The 20,861-nt window shown below is 38.6% G+C and overlaps 2 protein-coding genes across 11 annotated transcripts in view; both read left to right on the forward strand.

Annotated features, from left to right (window-relative positions):
• Positions 1-10,451, forward strand: part of tead3b (TEA domain family member 3 b) — a 30,637-nt gene extending 20,186 nt beyond the window's left edge. The window contains exons 4-16 of one of the 10 annotated variants that reach the window (XM_025060117.1): positions 1,032-1,096; positions 2,775-2,837; positions 2,980-3,042; positions 4,486-4,497; positions 5,415-5,540; positions 5,657-5,700; positions 5,834-5,890; positions 6,322-6,386; positions 6,477-6,613; positions 7,037-7,210; positions 7,639-7,782; positions 7,874-8,026; positions 8,233-10,451. In XM_025060117.1, the coding sequence (XP_024915885.1) occupies positions 1,032-1,096; positions 2,775-2,837; positions 2,980-3,042; positions 4,486-4,497; positions 5,415-5,540; positions 5,657-5,700; positions 5,834-5,890; positions 6,322-6,386; positions 6,477-6,613; positions 7,037-7,210; positions 7,639-7,782; positions 7,874-8,026; positions 8,233-8,346 (1,217 nt within the window). In that variant the 3' untranslated portion in view covers positions 8,347-10,451. Of the gene's footprint in view, positions 1-1,031; positions 1,097-2,390; positions 2,838-2,979; positions 3,043-3,369; positions 4,498-5,414; positions 5,541-5,656; positions 5,701-5,833; positions 5,891-6,321; positions 6,387-6,476; positions 6,614-7,036; positions 7,211-7,638; positions 7,783-7,873; positions 8,027-8,232 lie in introns of those variants that run through there. The other 9 variants (XM_025060119.1, XM_025060118.1, XM_008320866.3 and 6 more) reach the window with 9 other exon arrangements.
• A 652-nt stretch (positions 10,452-11,103) lies between these two features.
• On the forward strand, positions 11,104-20,251 carry smpd2b (sphingomyelin phosphodiesterase 2b). Its single transcript, XM_008320863.3, has 11 exons — positions 11,104-11,926; positions 13,531-13,654; positions 13,747-13,843; positions 14,791-14,867; positions 15,179-15,272; positions 16,099-16,188; positions 16,333-16,415; positions 16,827-16,959; positions 17,580-17,684; positions 17,775-17,952; positions 18,400-20,251. The coding sequence occupies exons 2-11, from the start codon at positions 13,605-13,607 to the stop codon at positions 18,825-18,827; spliced, it is 1,335 nt and encodes a 444-aa protein (XP_008319085.1). The 5' UTR covers positions 11,104-11,926; positions 13,531-13,604; the 3' UTR covers positions 18,828-20,251.
• Positions 20,252-20,861: the final 610 nt, after the last annotated feature.

Here is a 20,861-nt window from a genome sequence, read left to right on the forward strand (position 1 = left end):
GGGCAGAAGGGGAGGGGCTACCTCAGTATCGGCAGACAGTTGTGCTCTGCTCTGCTGGCTGACCGCCGGGCTGACTGGTTTGAGAGTACAGCAGATGCAGTCAGCTAGCTGGAGATGGCCGGCAGTACTTTTATGGTAATTGCACCGAGGGCCTTCTGGAAGCTAAATGCCAAAGAGTGTGTGGACAAACGGGAGTTATTTCTCCTGTCATTATGTGTCTTTATGCCCTGAGAGCTGTTCAATTTGAGACTTCCTGGACAGTCTGTTGTGTGTGTGCTCAGGAAAGCACATCTTGACCAGTTTTTTTGCTGGGAAAATTTCTGTCAGCAACTTTAGAGGAGTTGGGCCATTATTTATAATGACACAGTGGTTCAGCCTCTCCCTCCTGACCAATTTTCTTCCACAGAAACTCAGTTAGCGTGATTTGGCAACACGGAGAAAGTCAAAAAGATGGATCGAGTGAAGTTTGTTTTGACCTTTTATACAGTCGGGATGATTCCTGCTCTCTTTCTGCCTCCGCTAATATGGCAGCAGACTTGCTTTAAGCTCTGCTGAATGGGGACCAAGAAGCCCAGAATAGAAGTCTGTTCTCTGCACAACCTGTTTGTGCAGAATGTTGAGAGTAGATGTGATGTCATGAAAAACATGGTTCTGTTTTCTAAGCACCCTCTGTAATTAGGCTGCAGGCCCATGTGAGCACACATTAAGGAGATGTGAAACGAGATAATGAAAACGAGAGAATCAGCCTCTCCGTTCAGGCCTCGCATTGAATAAGAGAAAAAACCTAAATGTGCACATCTTCAATAGGAAACATAGGTGTGACCGTGACCTGTGAACTCTAGTAAAAGAGTGTTTGCCCCCAACTCTCAGAAGCTCTGGGAAAGTTCATGTTGCTCTTGTCCTGACAAAACATCGGTTTACGTTTGAACAAGAATGCCACCTTCTGTCCAGTTTTAGTCAGTAAACCTGAAATACCTTGTTGTTTCCTGGTCTCATAAAATGACCTTGCTCCCTGTTTTTTTGTCATGCAGGTCGCAATGAATTGATTGCACGCTACATCAAGTTGAGGACAGGCAAAACCAGGACGAGAAAACAGGTAAACATGATTCATACATTTTCATTTGATCATTAAATCGGTCCTATCTGTAGTTGGAGCTCAACAACCCGTCACCAAAACACTTTACTAGAGGTGAAATTATTCTGTAAAATCTCATCAGATCTAATCGTCAAGCTAAAAACATATGCAGATTACAAAAGTCAACAGATGACATGACTTTTTACCATGATTCTATCTTTATCTGGAGTTCAATCGTCACATAATAAAACAGCAAAGTTTTTGGTCCTGACAGTTTTAATATTGACAGAACCAGTTGGAACCAGTCACTTCAATTACTTTTGGTCTTGTTTTTGCTTTTATAAACATTATTTTTTCCAAACGATGTTTTTAACATAGTCACATAAAGGCGTTTTTTTGTTCCCAAACTGAAATTCTATGAAAGAAATGGATGATAAAGATCAAACATGGGCGACCATTGAGGTTCTAAGCGTGTAAGTCGGTAAACTCAGCACTAATACTGAACTCCTATTGGACGATCCAGTCAGCTGTGGCGGCCACTTTTGTGCCACGTGTGATTTACTTTAGGTTTTGTTACAAAAGTTCCATAGAAAAAGACCTGACGCAGTGTTTGAGAGGAAAACGTGAGCTAAATACATTTAATTATATACTAATGAATCTATATTGTAAAATAGTTGTTTACTGTCCGTGTAATATTACAGTACTTCCTAAGCCAGTACTGCAGCCCTGATGTTAGTCAGGGGCTTAACTGAAGATTGCAGATGACTATTAAATACTTTATGTAGCATGTTATAGTTGTAATTATTGATTTAATGGAAAGCCCTTAAGTGTGTGTGTACATGTGTGTACGTGTGCGTGTGTGTGCATGTGTGTATGTGTGGATATACTTATCACTTTCTTTGTGAGGAATTTAAACCTCTAATCTCCAGAGATTGTCTCACGTTTTGAAATGCTTGCCATTAAATGTTCAGTTGTAGTTCAAGCAGTGGACAACTTGGTGACATTATCCATTATCCAAACTATAGAAATTACCAAAAACACCACAAAATAAAAAGAACAATTTCAAAAAATTTGTAACCAGATAATCTATGCGTTGTGCTCAAACTACCAATAAAATAGTGCTTTATATTGGGGAGGAAAAACAGAAATAACTATTACTTTTGAGCAATAGATTACAGTTTTACAATAAAGTAAAAATTGCCATAAACACCTCCAAATACATGTTAATGCCCCAATATGTTCACCATATGTGCTAAAAAGAACAAAAACATTTTATGGGGGTGTCATCACCATATGTGCTAAAAAGAACAAAAAAAAACATTTTATGGGGGTGTCGAAAATAGACAAAAATGACATACTATGATAAAAAAGTTCATCTCAAAATAGAAGTTTAATGCCCCCAAAACATGCATTTACTGTTAGGTGAAATTGTGCATTTTATAATGCAAATAACAATACTGTAGTTCTGTATGATTTTGGAAGAAAATGCAACAAAGCAAAGAAAGAACAAACCTAATGGTTCTTGAGAAGTTCATATCAGTCCGTCAGGATTAAAGATGTCTGACTGTCTTGTAAGTTGTCCTGGCTGAGATAGAGACTGTGTCTGGTACATCCATGTCTGTGTGTGTGGACATGTGAGTGTGCATGTATCTGTGCGAGTGTTGTTGTTTTGCTCAAAAACTGTTTCACACTCCTTCAGGTGTCTAGTCACATACAGGTGTTAGCACGGAAGAAAGTTCGCGAGTACCAGGCGGGTATAAAGGTAGGTGCCGGCTGCCAGCCTCCTGGCGACACTGACTCAGCGTCTCTTTCCTCCTTGGTTACGGCTTTTCTCTTCTTCCCTGTTCCTTTCTCTCCCTGTCTCCTTTTTCCTCTTCCCTTCTCTTGGCTATTCTTCTGTGCAGGTTTCTAGCCACTTGCAGGTTCTCGCCCGGAGAAAATCTCGCGAGATCCAGTCAAAGCTAAAGGTATGCGCTTCACGGCGGGTTGGCGGGGCTTGTGCAGGCTTGGCTTTGCTATAACCCGTTACCTGCTCTTGCATTGACACCAAGCCAGTTTGTGCTGCAAAGGTAGATGCAAGCCTGGCGATAAAAACATTAAAATGTATGACATATACCTGCTCATTTGAAAAGACTTAACAAAAACGCTATGCATGCTGTGCACACCACCACCACACCAGTAGAAGCTTTTGATTATGAACTAGTTTATGTCTGAGCTGCATCAGCTGTTATCTCAGATGCATTAGCTTGTATCTTAAGGTTTTGGACAGTGCAGCTGTTATCTCAGATGCATTAGCTTGTCTTAAGGTTTACACAGGCTAGTTAGTTAGGTAGCCTAGCGAAGGATTGTTCAGCTGCATGATGCTCCAGCTCTGTGTCTGTCGTCTGAGCCAGCCTTGCTACTGCAGCACCCTCTACTGCTCCAAGACTGCGTCTTTTTTTCTAAAACTCTCCCTGACTTTAGCTGCTACCTCAAGTTCTTCTGTAACTCATGTCTGTTCCTGTAAATAAAGGTCATTTCAGACCAATCTGTGATTGTTCTCACTGTGTTAATCCCCGTATCTCCAGTTTCATCAGGCTTAGTGATTGACCTTAGCGGCCCATAAACTATCGAGTGTCCACCCTACAGATGTGTCCACACTGGAGACACAGTGTCACTCTTACTGCTAACTGCTTCCATGAGTGTCTTGAGTGTCTTATTTTTTCGGTCATTTTATTCAAGGTCCAGTTGTAGCTTATGTTGTTTTTTCATTTAGTTGCTAGAGCCCTTTAGGAAGCTGGGTCAGACAGACAAGTTCTGGAAGGTTCCTTAATCAATGAAAAGGCCTGGGAACAGAGAACCTTACAAATTAGACATTTATTAAAAAGCAGCTCTTGCTGTGACGATATTGAGTGTTTGCACTTCTTGAAGCTTTTTCATTTTTACACATAATTTGTTTTTTCAAACATGGTCACCAATGGAATATACAGTGCTTAACTTACTCCGGCTTTGTTTCTCTAATTATTTATTTTAATTATTTTTTGACTAATTTGCCTGTAATAATGAGGTTAAACTGCTGTATGGGATAAACAAATATAAAATATAAAGAAAACCTCATCAGACACATCTGTCAAGTAGTTGTAATATATCTTTTGAGGTTTCTCTTTGAAGTCACAGAAATGGTCGTTTGCATATATGTTTTAATTCTTTTGAAATGGTTGAATCATTAAGACCCACATCATGGCAACTCATTAAAATATAATTAGTAATGTATATGTTTTTATTCCCCAATGAAAACATGCAAATGATTATTTGTGGCTTGCAGTAGTGTAAAGGAGAAAAAAGTTGTATTTACACACAAAATTCTCAACTAATGCTGGCACATCCTTAGAACTGCAAAGCACTAATGGTTTTTCTTTCTCTTGATTCAGGCAATGAATTTGGTAAGTGATTCCGACTTGTGCCATATGCTTCCCTGCTCCCCTGTGTTTGGCAGCATCAGTGCACTGTCCCCTTGCTGTGGCCCTCTGCTGGCATGGCCCTTCACCCCATCGCTCTCCCATATTAAAGCAATTCACAGGAAGCAGTCTTTGAACCTGGCACTGCTGCACATCCTGCCTGATCTAGAATGACCGCCCTCCCCCCACCTCCCCCTGACCTCTGCCCAAAGCCACTCGCTTGCTTTGCACAAGGTGTCGCTCTTTGATTTGGGTTTGGTCTCACTTTTCAATCAAAGAACAATCACTGTGTCAGCTAAAAATGCATTCGTTTAAAGAAAAAAAACAAAAAACAGAATGCATTTGATGACGTTTCAGACATTCAGAGTATCCAGCATTCATGAGTTTGTGAACAATAGAAGGTTTTTTGTCATGCACCAAAGACATAAACTGGTTTGTGTGTCATGCTTCTGCTGATGACAGAAATTTTATCAGTGTCACAAAAGTCTAATGTGTTATTGTTTGTTTATCAGTGTCACAAAAGTCTAATGTGGTAATGACTCGGATGCAACAGCCAGCCAGCACACTCCCTTCATTCTGTTGATTTGTTTTTTCTTTCTCTTTCTTTGTATTAAACCTAAACTTACTGTGAAACTTAACAGATTGTCTTGTCTTCCAAACTTTAACAACAGCAGGGCGTCGCTGCTTCATTTTCTCCTCTCTCCTTTGGCCTTTGCTTCACTTCAATTGCTGCTGTGCAATTTTATATATTTATTTTGACTTCAATGATTTTCATTTTTTACTTAAAGTGATTGAAAAAAAAAATTTTTAAAAGAAATCTGGCCATAATGTGAATTAGGTATGTATTGGTATTGTGCTGCCACCTTGTGGTTGACAACTCGGCTCTCTTTGCTGATTTCCAGGATCAGGCATCTAAAGACAAAGCCCTCCAGAACATGGCAGCTCTGTCTTCTGCACAGATTGTCTCACCTAGTATAATAAAGAATCACCTTCCTCCGCTGCCTCCTGCCCCTTACCAGCCCCCAAGAGTGAGACCCCTTCTCTTTTGTACAAGGACTTGAAGCAGAAAACACAAATTCTGTTTTTTTTATTATTATTATTATTATTTAAACGCAACTACTGACGGATTCTGTTTAATCTGCAGTTCTGGCCTGCTCCAATTCCAGGACAGCCTGGACCGTCTCAGGAGTAAGTATACGCCCTCTTCTGGACACATATTGTCATAAAGGATGAGAAAATGCATAAATGAGAAAAGTGAGTGTCAGGATTCGGTTTAATGTCAGGTGGGTATTGAATAACAAACCGCATTTTCGCACACCAGGCTGGTTCTAGATCTCAACCCGGGAAGGACTCCTGGGCTTGTCCGCACCAGCCATGCGTAAGTTCCACTTAGTCTAAGCTCCACCCATGAGCACAAAGCAGTACTAACTGTTCTACACTGCACTCTACTGTATGTTTCCAGCACTGATCTAAACCACCACCATGCAAAACATCTGCTTCGCATTTTGATTGAGAATTTTCTGGATTAACGATGCTTTGAGATCACAGAAAAAAAAAATATTGTGTTGACCTTCACAGCTGATGCTTGATTTGCATCATGAATCAGTGACTAAGCAGGTGGACTTACGCCTCGTTGGTGCAGCAACACATCTTTAACCTCTGTTTATAATGAGACGAATGATTTAAACTAGTAGTTTATACAAATAGTTTCAGATCAACACGGCCTGAAACATCAGATTATCCTGTTTTTTCTCCTTTTCTTTCCCCAAATGTGTCTTTTGACTCAACACATTCTCCAATCTTTTTCAGTATTAAACCTTTTGCACAGCCACCATACCCAAGCCTGTCGGGTCCTGTTCCACAGTCCATACCAAGTACGTAATCCTTTTTCATAATTATATGAAAACTTGTTTTGTGGTCACGTTGTTTTTTATTGTCTGTGTCTGTGTATTTGCAATGATCAGGTTACGAGCCCTTGGCTCCTCCACCTGCACCGTCTGCCACTGCAGTGCCCGTGTGGCAGGACCGCACCATCGCTTCATCTAAGCTGAGGATGTTGGAGTACTCAGCCTTCATGGAGGTGCAGAGAGACCCCGACAATGTAAGTCTGGGGTCTCAGTTACTACTGTATATGCTGAATGACCAGATTAATCAAGGTGGTCTGAGGATGAAAATCATTAACATTTATTATAATACTGCTGTGGTTCTCATCAGTTCTCATTACTTCGTAAGACAAATCATGGTTTTCATCACCATAGGACATTCACTGTGTTCAACATAAGGAGCAGTCAATAAAACTATTTCGGTATGATTCATTGTAGAAATAATAAAAAAAAATGAACTCATCACTAATCACAAATTAATCGCAATTTCTTTATGCTCTGCAGACATTGTTAAGGAGTTTTTATACTTAATTTCCAATGTTGCACCATAATTTACCATCATTTAAGTTTGAGCACCTTTGACTTCTATGTGCATTAATATGTATAATAACTCCATGTCTCTCTGTCTCTGTCCAATGCAGTACAGCAAACATCTGTTTGTCCATATTGGACAGACCAACCCCTCCTACAGTGACCCACTCTTGGAGGCCGTGGACATCCGGCAGATCTACGACAAGTTCCCTGAAAAGAAGGGCGGACTCAAGGAACTTTATGAGAAAGGGCCTCAGAATGCATTCTTCCTTGTTAAATTTTGGGTGGGTGGCTACAATTGTCAGTATCTTGCTTTTAGTCGGACAGTAGTTCCCAAACTTTTCCTACAGCGCTCCCCTCTGTAGATTGTAGATGGGGACATATTCACAGCTTTTGCTTTGAATCACAGTTGGACTTTTTTAAAAAAGTTTTTAACTTGAACAAAGAAAATGATTCAACAAATCATTGCAGCTTTCCTCTGCACTGACCTTCTGTGTTTGGTCTGTCCCCCGGGGGGAGGCACCCCCACTTTAGAGACCAGTGCATACAGAGATGAAAAAACAAACATTGCTGCCACTGATTACTCAGCATAAAATAATTTAACATACTGACCACTAAAAGCTGCCTTTAAAACTGTTCAATGTTTTTGACACAGACAATATTTTGGTTCAAGGACTTTATTTTAAGTATTAAAGTCATGTGCCCCCTGCAGGCGGACCTGAACAGCAGCGGGATGCAGGATGGCCCTGGTTCTTTTTATGGCGTCAGTAGCCAGTACAGCAGCACTGAGAACATGACGATCACTGTTTCAACCAAAGTCTGTTCGTTTGGAAAGCAGGTGGTGGAGAAAGTGGAGGTAAAGCAGCACTGAGGACCGACCGGAGCTGAGGCTTAAAGTCACAACCAGAGGATTTTGACCATCCTGTGTGTGTGTGTGTGTGTTGCAGACAGAGTACGCCCGTTTGGAGGGAGGAAAGTGTGTTTACAGAATCCACCGTTCTCCAATGTGTGAATACATGATCAACTTTATCCACAAACTGAAACACCTACCTGAAAAGTACATGATGAACAGCGTTCTTGAAAACTTCACTATCCTCCAGGTAACAGGAACCTCTCCGATCTATTCTATGTTTACTATGACTGATATATGGGAACGTTTTTGACTTTATGCTTATAAATATATACCTTTACAACTAGGTTTAAGGTTGCATTAGTAATTTCTATTTATTATTTTAAATCCTTGATGTGGCACTTTTACTCTACTCCATCGTACATTGTTCCTAATTTTTTATTCTACTTTTTCCAGGTGGTGACGAACCGTGACACCCAGGAGACTCTGCTCTGTATAGCTTTCGTGTTTGAGGTTTCCACCAGCGAACACGGAGCGCAGTATCACGTCTACAGACTTGTTAAAGACTAACTGCTCTGCAGAATGTTTCTTTCTTTTTCTTTTTTTTTTTTTTTGGAAAAGCCACGTGACAGCATGGTACAATCTGTCTCTTCAGCCAGCTGCACCATCCAGGACAGAAAGAACCAGAGAGTAAACACTGAAACAACTCTAGGTCAAAAAACCTACAGAGTTCACGCTTTTCACACCCGAAGAAAACGAGTGGATCTCAGCGTGCTGACGTGCAGAGAAATATCTGAAGAAACACCTTTTTTATTCATTAATAATAATAACAACACTGTTCATGTGTTTAAACATGCTATAGATGAAGTGGGTCACTTCAGACAAGGTATTTGATGGATTTACAAACGTTTCGTTGAGGGATAAAGAATGTTTTTGGGGAGCTGGATAGTATCTATGAACACACTCTGAGTGATAGAAACAAATGGGCGTGCTAGAAAGAGAGAGAGAGAGAGTTAAAGTTAAGAGAGAGAGAACTGCTGACGAGTGGAAACCAGAAACAAGTGACATTGCAGTAGGTTTGTCAGGAAAGCAAGTGCCTTTTCTCCAAAGATCTTTATCGTTGCCTGCCACCTTGGATTGCCTTTTATTACTACCTCTTGTTTTTGAATAAAATTTAAACAGTTACAAAGTTGTATTTTGTAAGAAAAAAAGGAAGATTGGAATTAGATTTGAGTATTCTAAGGCAGTTTTTGTATTTGGGCACACAGGAACGGGATGTGATGACTAATTTTTCATGTCGCTTGTCGTTTTACACAAAGTGCTTTTACAGTGTACAAGGAGAAGGTTTTTAGTGTTACCGTATTTTTAAACTGTTTTTTTTTCCTAGTGTTTTCATACAGGTTTGTGATATTAAACAAAGTCAGGTCTTACAAGCATCTATCTTTAACTTCCTTTTGACACTAAGGATGCCTTGTGTCATTCGTAGCCTGACGTGGAGCCAAGGCTTTAACGTCCTTACGAGATCCCCAAGGTTTTTATTCTCTGAAGACGCGTGCTCGGTTGCACTTAAAAGATCCAGAAATTGGGGTTGAATCAACAGCAGTGCTTATTTCTGCCTTGAGTTATGTAGCCTAATATTTTTTTTTTCTGTACTGTGAGTCATTGGATGCTAAAGGAATATGTGTTACATAGGAGTATTTTATTCTGAGGGAGAAAATTAATGTTCATATTTGTGATCATTTAACTCAGCACTCAACTCAAGACCATGGCTAAAAGTGAGAAGTAAATCACTGTTTCTTTTGTTTAAAAAAGAGATTGTATGCTGTGAAGATGGCTCGTTTGCTCTGCCCTTCTCTGTGTGATACGTGGAGAAACTGCATTCATTTAAAAAACGTATGGCTATTTGAGACATTTGTTGAGCGACAAAACACTAAAGGTAAATAATGTTGGACTCAAGCTCAACAGCATTGGAGCGACCGCTAGTGTCTCTGTGCTGGGGAGCATGACCATTGATTGTTATTTATGGGGTTGGTTCAAATGTAGTGGGGGGGAGGTGGGGTTCAGGAGGTGTGTTATTCATCGTCCACAGTGGTGGAGATGTTAAAAGTATTGCAGGACCTGAAGTAGAGACCGTATAGACTGTTATCCCCGGGATCCTGACAGTCACTGGGGGAGCTCTACGTAGTTTACTGTACGATCGTGCTAGACAAACACAAATTGTACCTTGGAATAATAATTGCAACTGGCCTTGAATGTCATATTTCACCATACAAGAACAACAACACTCCTGTAGCCGGTGTCTCAGTTTATCTATTATACAGATGTTTTCTTTATTATCAAGACTGTTGTTTTGTTGGCTTTTTTGACTTTCAGTGTTTGCCATTTGCTCCACTGAAAAAATATTGTGTGACTGTGCTGATATTGGAAAATAATAGTGAGATATCTAATGTATCATATTCTGAATGGTGTGGGTATTTTTTGTTTTGTTTGTTTATTTTTTTTGGTTTACGGTGGTTTAATATTGTCTTTGTTACCATTGTGCATTGCAATTTTATACTTCAAAGTAGAGGTTGGACTATATAATCAAACAAATATATCTAACAATCATAGACGCATGGTACCTTTGGGGCCACCCCCCTCCTCCTGAAAAATGTATTAAACGTGTTTGTAAATTAGTTTGGTCCACGGCTTTTCTTTTATGATGATCGTGATGTGTTTAATACGTAGCCTTATGAAATGTTAACATAACATGTTGTCATGAGCTTTTTAGTCAGTTATTTTCTATGGCACTAATTCTTCTTGGGCTTCCTCTGGCGGCATGTAGGAAAATCTGATTCCTATGAGTTGGTCACTTACTTACGTATGTGGTTTAACAACTGAATATAGAAGCCAGATAGTACTACAGTGTGACTTTGATAAATACGATCATGGTCTTATAAGGAATAAATATTCGTGTTGTGTACTGTGTAGCTGTACATTTTAGGAACCTAAATGAAAAACACTGTGCACTGTTATTACAGTAAAATGTTACAGAACTCACAAGTGAAAATTATATTAAGTAAAATAATATCATAATAATAGTTATTAATATAGATTGTATTTACATATTTACCTAAGTATTTAACTATTTTAATACCACGTTGGGTTAAGAAATATATTCTCATTAATCTTATATATAATAACATATTATATATAAATGATATTTGGTTCAATTGTTTTGGCCAATTTCTATCTTGTATAAATTTATGTTGATTCAAATTATTTAGGTAATTGAGTGACTACCAGTTCAATTTGTAGTATAATACCTTTTTTTTTTTTTTTTTTTAAAAGTAGATATTTATTTATCCTAACATTCGCTGTGTGGCTTCTTAGGGCTTGTGAGAAATAGTTTTATTGGCGTTTCTCGCAGAAGACAGGTTCACCGATTATCTACGTGCCGCCAGGTAATGCTTCGCAATATAACGTAATTGAGATGTATCATTTTAAATCGTATCTTAATCATACAAATTTCATTACAAATGTTATTGGTACTTTCTTGGAGTAAGTTTAATCGTTTCTAATCCCGCAAACGTTTACTTGTTATAACTTCCCATTTCAGAAGTCATTGTGGCGGATGTAGGCGGTAAAGCGGAAAAACGATTTCAAAGTATTTGTTTATAAATAAGAACTGATATGAAAACACTGTTGAATGATGTTTTACATTATTCATATATTGGAATAACGTTTTGTATAACGTCAATAAGCAGAATAAAAGGGGTCTAAATAAAATATTAAGGATATAAGTAAAATATTTATTCCGCTGCTGAAACTTTATAGTTTATTTTGAAGGAAACAATCGACCGGATGCTGTCCGAATTACTTTTTTATTTATATCCCATCAGACTGGACAGCACCACACGCTGGGTTTTTATCAAAGATCCATGTCAGCGATGAAGGGAGGGCACGTCCCAATAAAGTGACCCAACACCGCTGAAGTGTGGTATTGATAGTCAATGTTGCCTGTGTGTTCTGCTGCTATAACGTAATTAGAATCTAGAGTAATTTTTAGCAAGGAAGTGAGTCCGGGTCCAAGCCTACGGTCAAACTGCGGCGGTGAATGTTTTATTCATTGGCCGACGGTTAAGTTCAGCCGAGTCAGCAGGTTAACGAGGTGAGTTTAATTAACTGGTTTAATAAATTATGACGTTAACAGGAAATTTAAGCCGGGGTCACGCTTGGTTGTATTGAAATTATAACTGATAAAAGTATTTGATCAACTTTCACCGATGTTCTTATTAGCACCTACGTTATCGATGGAGCAGTAGTTTGTTATTATCTGTTTTTTAGTTAATTTTTACAGAGGTTTAAGTCATCTTCATTAAACGGAGAGTTACTTCCTATAATGGCACGACTTGCATAAAGCAAAACAAAACAGGATGAATCCTAATTACTACCTCCCTTCTTCTATTGTTGACAACACTACAAAACGTTTGTCTCCAGTAAAAGGATGTGACAAGGACTCGGCAGTGTTTCAAGTGTCGGATGCAGACCATATCCTTCACAGGGAAGAGACCCATTTTATTTATAGAGAGGATTTAAAAAACGAATGATGAACACATTAGTTCTAATCTGAAATGAAGATTTGAACACAGTCAGGGAGAATAATTAATTAAACTTAATATACTTTGAAATATACAAGGGAAATCCACCTAGGGCTCCCTGAATTATATTTTATATTATATGATTTTTTTGGCAAAGATGTAATTGACACACTGTAATGTAGTACTTTAATAACTTTACAGACTGTATAATCAGTTTGTTCACATATGTTCTTCTACTCGCACCTTCAGCTTTTCATTTATCTGTTTTTAGAACTACTTGACTATATGGGTTGTCATATATATAAGTCATATATATATATATATATATATATATATATATATTGTGTATATATATTGTGTATATATACTGTATATACGGTGCTGGTCTACTGTGGTCAACTACAAAACTCCAAACTGTTCTGAATCGTTTCCAAACAACCATGGCAAGTCAAACCAAAGCCAACATGGGGAAACAGGGAAACAACAACTTGTTGTTTCCCTGTTTCCTCTGCAGACAGGTCCATACAAAGTGCTGAGCAGAGCCGTGTCAGCACATTGTTTGGAGCTGGTATTTTGTTGCTCTCCTAGGAGAGATGGAGGGAATGCAGCTGCCTTTGACTTTGACTCTGTTTTGAAGCATGTTTCCCTGCTGTGGGACCCAGTGAATGTTAGACCTACAGTTAGGGTCAAACCTACAGTTTGGGTCAGACCTATTGTACAAGTGGGTCTTATTGTTTCACAGAATAGTGAGAGGATGTTATTTACAAACAACACTTTAACAGTAATCCTAATGCTAATTCCTATAACATTGTAATTAATATAATTCTTTTTGCAGTCCACAGAGCTTTTTGTTTTTCTTCATCAACATATAATTCCTCCTTCATTGTTTCCTTCATTTTTTTTGACATTGTTTTTGTTTTCATCCTCCCATTTTATTTTATTTTCTTCCATGCTTTGCAGCATTTTTAAAGCCTGTTATCCCTTAAACTCCTGACATGGAGCTTCTCTCTCTTCTCTCGCCTCTTCCGGAGGTTGCTGCTGTTAACTGCTTTACATTGCAAATTCACTTCTCCTTTATTCCAGTGTTTGTGCTCATAGACATGTCGTTTCTGACCAACATGACATGCTAAAATATATTTTTTTAATCAGCGGTTATTTTTACATCTCTTATCAGGTGCAGAGGCACATGACCTATCATTGTTCGCCTGAAACTTTCTCCGCACTTCCACTGCTCGTTCATCTGCAATCATGGCAAACACAGACTCTGTCAGAATTCGTGTTTTCTCCCTGAACTGCTGGTGAGTGACTGCATTTCATCATTTTTACAGTGAACCTTCAGTGTCTGTAAAAATATTATACATATGTATATATTTTTTTTTTTTCTCTTCAGGGGGATTCGTGTCCTCAGTAAACAGTGTGGGCAGCGCTACACTATGATTGGAGACATGTTGTGTAAAGAAGAACACGATATTGTCCTGTTGCAAGAGGTGAGTGTTGCACTGCTATCTCAAAACTATCAAACTGAAGACAGTGGCATCGAGTTACAAGAACTTTGCCCTGAGCCGTTTCCTGAAAGTTTAAATTTATTTTTCTTCTGTGCAGTTTTAGTTTTAAATTAATAATTCTCAAAATAAAAAAAACAATGACCAATGACCTCTTAGACAGGATGTAAGAAGTGTATTGTAAGTCAGTACTATTAAAGGGTTTTATTTGTAAGTTATACACAGTTGTACACAGGTATACATAGTACAAATGCTTGATTGTCAAGATCATGATTATTTTGGTCACAATTATTGGCATCATTTACTCATTGGATCTGAAAACACATTGAATATATTGTAAATAAAAAACAACAAAGTTCATGTTTTACCTTTCTTTTGAATTCAAATTACTGAAACTGTAATGTTCAAATATTGTTAAAAATGCTGAAAACATGTAAGTAAAGTAAATAAAATCATGATTTAATATGCAGTATAAACTGTAATATCCAGATGTTGTTACCTCTGCCGTTATTGATCAAAACTATATTTATATTGATCAAGACTACAATAACGTAGCTTTGGAGTGTCAAGTATAATTTCTTCAAATGTATATATATATATATATATATATATCTTATATATATACATATACATATAAATATATATATTTTTTTTTTTTAATTACTCTTTTTGTTGTTTCACTGTAAGTTGACTGTGGTTGTGTGTATCTGCTGCAATGCTAACGTCTTTTTTGTCCTGAACATACATTCTGTGTTAACGTTAGGTCATGACAACAGATTGAAAATAAAGAGAAAAAATAACAGTTAATTAAAACCCTGTCGTGCTGCTTTTCTTGAATCAGCATCAGCATGTTTGATTCAGAAAACAAACCGTTGCACAGCGTGTACTTTTTTTTTTTACATTGATATGCTGAGAGATTTTTCTTTTTGAAGGTGTGGAGTGAGAAGGACTTCCTGTTCCTGAAAAAGAAACTCTCCTGCAGCCACCCGCACTCAAGTTACTTCAAAAGGTAAAGCTTTCATTTCTCTTCACTTAAACACTCTTGTTATCAACAAAACATCTTTAAATGTTTGTCCTGTCTTTGAAAGAGCCCTAAATAAAACTCTTTTTGAAGTTAAACTTAAGCTGAAGCACTGCCTTCAGGATTAACTCTTTCATTCTCTCTCTGACCTCTGACCTCTCCACCATTCACTGGAGCCAGACTACTCCAGGGCCTTGTTCTCCTAATCTGTCTTGTAGTGTGCACAAATGTGCTGTATGCTACCATGGGTTAGCATGACAGCCTGCTCACATATTGAATCTACCTTCTTACCTCTGCAGTGGAGTCATAGGAAGTGGCCTGGCCCTGTTCTCCAAACACCGAATCCATGACACATTTCTTTATCGCTTCTCACTCAACGGCTATCCCTACATGGTGAGTCTCAAACTCCAACACAGCAGAAATGTCCCCCAACCACACCCCTGCACTTCCACACCTGTGTAATGATCTGTCATCTTCTTTATCCAGACAGTACTAATGGATTATGATCATGTACAATACAAAGGCTAATCACAGCTGCTCAAGGAGAACAGCTATAACTGAACAACAACTGTATTATGTAAACCCTTGAGGCTCTGGAATTCAGTTGTCTTATGAAACAACACTGGGGGGCGACAGTCTGTAAAGATGTGCAATTTGGTTAGGTTATTAAGAACACCAAAGTGATGTTGAAGTAATAAAGTTAACTACTAGGTTCCTACAGGTTCATTATTGACTCTACACTTCTTCTTCTGACTTCTCTTCTGTCTCTTTTTCTGATTTCTTTGATGCTTTGACTTTTCTTCTACTGACTCTTCTTCTGACCCTTTTTCTTCTCACTCTACTCCTGTCTTTTCTTCTGACTCTGGATCAAACATGTACATTTGGACCTCAGTTTGTGGTTAGCCAGCTGTTTTCTCTCTCACTGCTCAACAGGTCTTCACTCACCACACAGTGGCTCATTACTGTTTGATAGAAGTGGCACATAAACCCCCCGTTCAGAGCACAGCTAATAAACATGTGTATAAAGTTTTTTTTTTTCTTTTACCAAAGCATGTCACATTTAAATCTCAGGGAAGCATATTAACATCTAGTAGCCTAATATGCCCCCTCTAAAGGTTGTTGTTGTTCCAGTGGGTTTTCACTCATAATATAAAACATGTCCAATCGTCTCTGAGGCCTCTTTGTCCTGTGGTTGACTGTTTCTGTCCCTAATGTTTAGGCCCACCATGGAGACTGGTTTGGTGGTAAAGCTGTGGGGATGGCTGTTGTAAACATCAGAGGTCTGACCGCTCATGTCTACGTCACACATGTAAGAATTCTACTTCCTATATTTGGAAAAGCTAATGTTGTGACACAACCTCGAGCTCTGAAACACACAAAAAGGAAGACAGAGAACCACTGGATCCAAGGGTCCGTCCAAGTGACCGATTCTGTCTTCGTGCCCTGATTTCAGCTGCATGCAGAATACTGCAGAGAGAAGGACTCGTATCTACCTCACAGGGTGGTTCAGGCCTGGGAGCTGCAGAAGTTTGTCAGGTGATTTTCTTTTTCATTCTGCACCTGTGTTACTGGGGTTTACTCATGTTGACCTGAGCTGTATCACCATGATGTGAGTCAACTGTGTTGATGGATCTGTGACTGGAAATACAACCTTCACCTAAAGGCTGATCTACTCTGTTCTTCTATTCTATTTAAAGGAAACTCTTTTTTCTTTCTCAACATTTGTTCAGTTTTGGACAGATTTTATTTTTTTCAAATTTAAATCACTTCTGCAGTGCTAAAAAAATAATGGTATTTTTGTTTCTCTGCTACCTGGTACCAAACGCTGCAAAGCCCAGCACTGGTGCCCCTCTGGTCTGTCTGAAGCCAGTTGTCGTAGTATTTACTCTTTTTACTGATTTTATTTTTGTGAGGTTTACTTGACAACAATGTGTTTGTGTACATCAGACACACGTCGGTTGGAGCAGACCTGGTCATTCTAGGTGGTGACCTCAACATGCATCCTCAGGACCTTGGAACCAGACTGCTGAGGTCATACACCGGACTTCGAGATTCCTATGTAGAAACTGAAAAATTTGATGTAAGTATTTAAACTGACTGAAAAGTGGTACAGTGTTTTAAGGTCCAGTTTGTTGTGACGGCGAGGGTTCTCATTGGCGTTTGAGTTTATCATTCATTATTCACCAACTAAAGACAATATAACATTATATACAGTAGACAATCGTAGACCTGTCAGAGTTCCATCAGTCTTAGATGCTACTTCCTGTCTCCTACTCTTTTTTTTCATTGGCGTTTTGCATCAGTATTTGTGTCAGTAATCATTTCTGATCTGGTTGCATCCAGATTTGGCTAAAATATTCAAGTGTTTGATTGGCTGGGACTGTGGTCCAGTTCGGTCCATTCCCCTCACACCCTGAATGATTTCTATGCCACAAACCAGGCTGACTGTTCTCAGCCTGTGCAGATCAACTTAGAATCATGGGTAAACCAGAGCAACAAATCTTGTAGTATGCTTTTAATTTTATCAGCGGTACCTAACAGTTATAGAAGACTGCCTTCTAATGGAGGTCTTTTTTTTTCAGACTGAGGAAGATTAGACTACAACCCACAGATGTGAATGTCAACACTACTAAACCACACTGTTGAGACTGAAACGTTTTCTCTCGTGGTCATGATGAACAGAGGTTTTTTCCATTGCAGGGCTGTGAAGGTGGAGTCACTCTGATAGCTGACAATCCTTTCACCAATAAGAAGGAACTCATTCCTTTTGAGACAGGAATCAGAATTGACTACATCTTATTCAAAGTGAGTGGAAGTTCTTTGAGTCTGCTGGCGTTTCTTCATGATCAGAGGTTTATTTTCTTGTTCTTTTCATTTTTATTCTCTTATTTACAGGGTTCCTCTAAAGTAGACCTTCATTGTGACTCCATGGTCACCACCAAAGGCTCCATCCCTGATCATCCTTTCCCATATTCTGATCATGAGGCTCTGACCTCTGAACTCAGATTGGAGCAACATGCGGCACAGGAGACAAGAAAAGACCAGCACTATGATGATAAGGATACCAACGCAGGTATTTAACTTCACAGAAGAATATTTCAATCCAAATGAAAACACATTTTCTAAAATGTATGAATGAAATGAAAAACAGACTTTCTAAACTTTGGGCCTCAAACACAGCCATCTGAACAGAAAGTGAGCAGAGCTTTTACCCCAACCATGTTGGTTGAAGCTGAGGCTCATCTTTAGTTCTTTAAATTGTTTACTTGTTATCACACAACAAAAGCTCGTCTCTGATGGTAAAATACCGTCAAACAGCTGACATAGTTGACCAGCTTAACCTACCATGCAAGGCTGTTATGTCCAGTACTAGTATGAGTATTTAAATTAAGTATCCGTCCCAATGCTGATAACAGTATTGTGCCGGTGCATCCCTAGTCCTAGTACCTCGGTGTTGACTGCATTCATAGTCATCTTTTTGTCAGAGTCAGTTTGTCCATTTTTGACTTCTCTTCTTCAGCACGAGTGGCTGAGTTGGTGGACATCGTGACAGAAGCACGCACTGAAGTCAAGGTCGGTCTTCACTGTGCCGAGAGGATGCGCTTTACTGCCACCCGCACCGGAATTATGGGTCTGGCTCTGTTGATCCTGGAGCTTGCCATCGCTGCCGTGCCCTGGTTGGCCCTGGGAGCTGAGCAGCCTTTCCCCCTAACCTCCTTCTACCTGCTGGCGGCGCTGTGTTTCGCCATTTTGCTCACCACCTTCATGCTGTACATCTTCTACACCATGGAGCTGAAGTCCCTGCAGGGGGCCGAAGACCAGATGAGGCTGGCTGTGGGTAGTCTGCAGGAGAACCTGAGAGGGTTTCCTCTGGCTCAGCCTCAGGACTCACAAAGGAAGCCTCCGGAAGGTCTTAGTGCGGTTAGTGCCGTAGAACCAGAGGAGTAGAGTCAGAGCGACCTCAGTTTAACGAAGCCTGACGAAGTCAGATTTAAGAATCCATAATCTTTCTCTTTTCTCATTTCTGTAGAAATGTAGATTTTTACTGTGGAACACAGAAGTTAGCGGTAAATGAAGAACAGTTTCGATGCCTGACACAATCTTGACATGCGTTATCTTTTCTTTTATACATTTATAAATTTGACCTACTGTAGATCATCGTATATTAGATTAGAGCCACATGGATTTTATTTTTACAGACCTAGAAATAAAGTCAGACATCTGATTTCAGATTTCAAAAATTAAATTCACGTCTGACATTATTGCAGTCTACTGTAATATTTAACACTGTATTTCAGTTATATTAAAATACCAGAGTTGTTATAGTAATGATAATGATATGATGTAATTTTAAAAAAAGTTAAATTAATAATACAAAGTATATTTACAAATTTAAATGAATACATGTATTCTAAATAATATGAAACATTAATAGTATCAAATCATCAAATACAAATACTTTTATACAAATGACAGTTTAATGATTTGAAATCAAAAAATGTTTGTCTTTGAGTTAGAAAAGAAAGTCTGTAAATTATTAATTTTTTTTTTATTACTAAATTATGGTGTGGAGTTGCTGACAGTAGCCTGCAGGTTAAAAAGGACAGATTTCTTTTTATTCCATGTGGCTTTAATTCTAATGGATTAACTTCTATGCAAACACATTGCTTCCCAGACAGTCAGTCATGTCTGTACTGCTGCTTTTACTTAAAGGTCACAAGCATATGACCCTCAATGTGTTTCTAAGCTTCAGGTCCGACAGCATTCCATCCACTAGAATCATCCCAGGATCTTTATCACCTCTTACGTTTCCATTTTTGTTTTCACCTAATGCAGTTGAACACGTACAACCAGAGTGGGTCCAGGCTGTGATACTGCAGAGTAGTATTATTAATATACTAATATACTGTTTGTACACAACAAACCAATACTCCATTAGTTTGGAAGTTTACATATAGATCACGGTTTATTTATTTTCTTTGCCTGGCATTATATTAATATTTTAGAGAATAATAAACTAGAATAGACTTCCATTCTAGTTTATTCTAAAGTTTTTTAATACTACAAAGTGTTTTTCTGCTCTTTTTTTTATTTCAACACATCTGTTCATGTTGTTTGCTTTTGAAAAGCTGCAGAGAATGAAGTCCTTGCTGTGATGTGCACTGATTTGACTGAAAAAAACCCGGTTGTTCCATTTCATTTCCACGTTGGCCCCAGCTAACAAAGATTATTTTGTCATAATGTGAAATAATGCTTCAGCGTTGATTTTATTATGATCTTTAGACTTTGAGAAGAAGAAGCCTGACTTTCATTCCACCAGAACAGCTGTACCTGCATATAGTTTGTGACAGCAATAATAAATATAAATAAAACCCACGTGTCCTGACTGATGTGGTAACAGGTGAGAAGATGGCAAATGGTTAAAACACACATCACATTTACACAGCAACCACCAGGGGGCAGCCAGAGGATCACTGAGTGGTAAAATAATTTATTATTTAAATAAAGTAAATCTGTTGCTTTTGACAAACAATACCCAAACTTCTTTTTTTTTTTTTTTTTTTTTGGCAGAAGGAAAACAAAGCATGAGGGAGGAGAAGCCAGTATTTGCCAGGTGAAACCTAGAAGCTGACACAGGTAAGCAGTCTTGGCAGCCTCAGCCTTGGGTGTGGCTCTTTTTTCTATTTTTTTTTTTTCACCAGTGACAACACAATTGAGATATCATTCATACCTGTAGTCGGAACATTCAGTACGGTTCCTGTCTCGTTTCTCCAATTTCAGGTCATTGATTTCATGGTTTCTTCCTCCTGAACATTTCTTGCTATTTTTTGTTACTGTTGCAGTAAGAATTTTTTTATAGAAGAAATATTTAATGCAGAGAGTAAAACTGACAGCAGTGCAACCCACAAGAGACCAATCTGTCACTTATGCTCCTAAAACCATCACCGTTAGCCTGTGCTAGCCTAAAAATAAGACATCATG

This window comes from Cynoglossus semilaevis, chromosome 11 (assembly GCF_000523025.1).
Source record: "Cynoglossus semilaevis isolate Cse_v1.0 chromosome 11, Cse_v1.0, whole genome shotgun sequence".
Taxonomy (NCBI): Eukaryota; Metazoa; Chordata; class Actinopteri; order Pleuronectiformes; family Cynoglossidae; genus Cynoglossus; species Cynoglossus semilaevis.

Bases quoted from the DNA above. Each gene is read 5' to 3' on its own strand.
- smpd2b (XM_008320863.3), top strand. From the start codon at position 13,605: ATGGCAAACACAGACTCTGTCAGAATTCGTGTTTTCTCCCTGAACTGC. The intron at 16,189-16,332 runs GTAAGAATTCTA...CCCTGATTTCAG, and splicing joins CTCATGTCTACGTCACACAT to CTGCATGCAGAATACTGCAG. The intron at 16,960-17,579 runs GTAAGTATTTAA...TTTCCATTGCAG, and splicing joins TAGAAACTGAAAAATTTGAT to GGCTGTGAAGGTGGAGTCAC.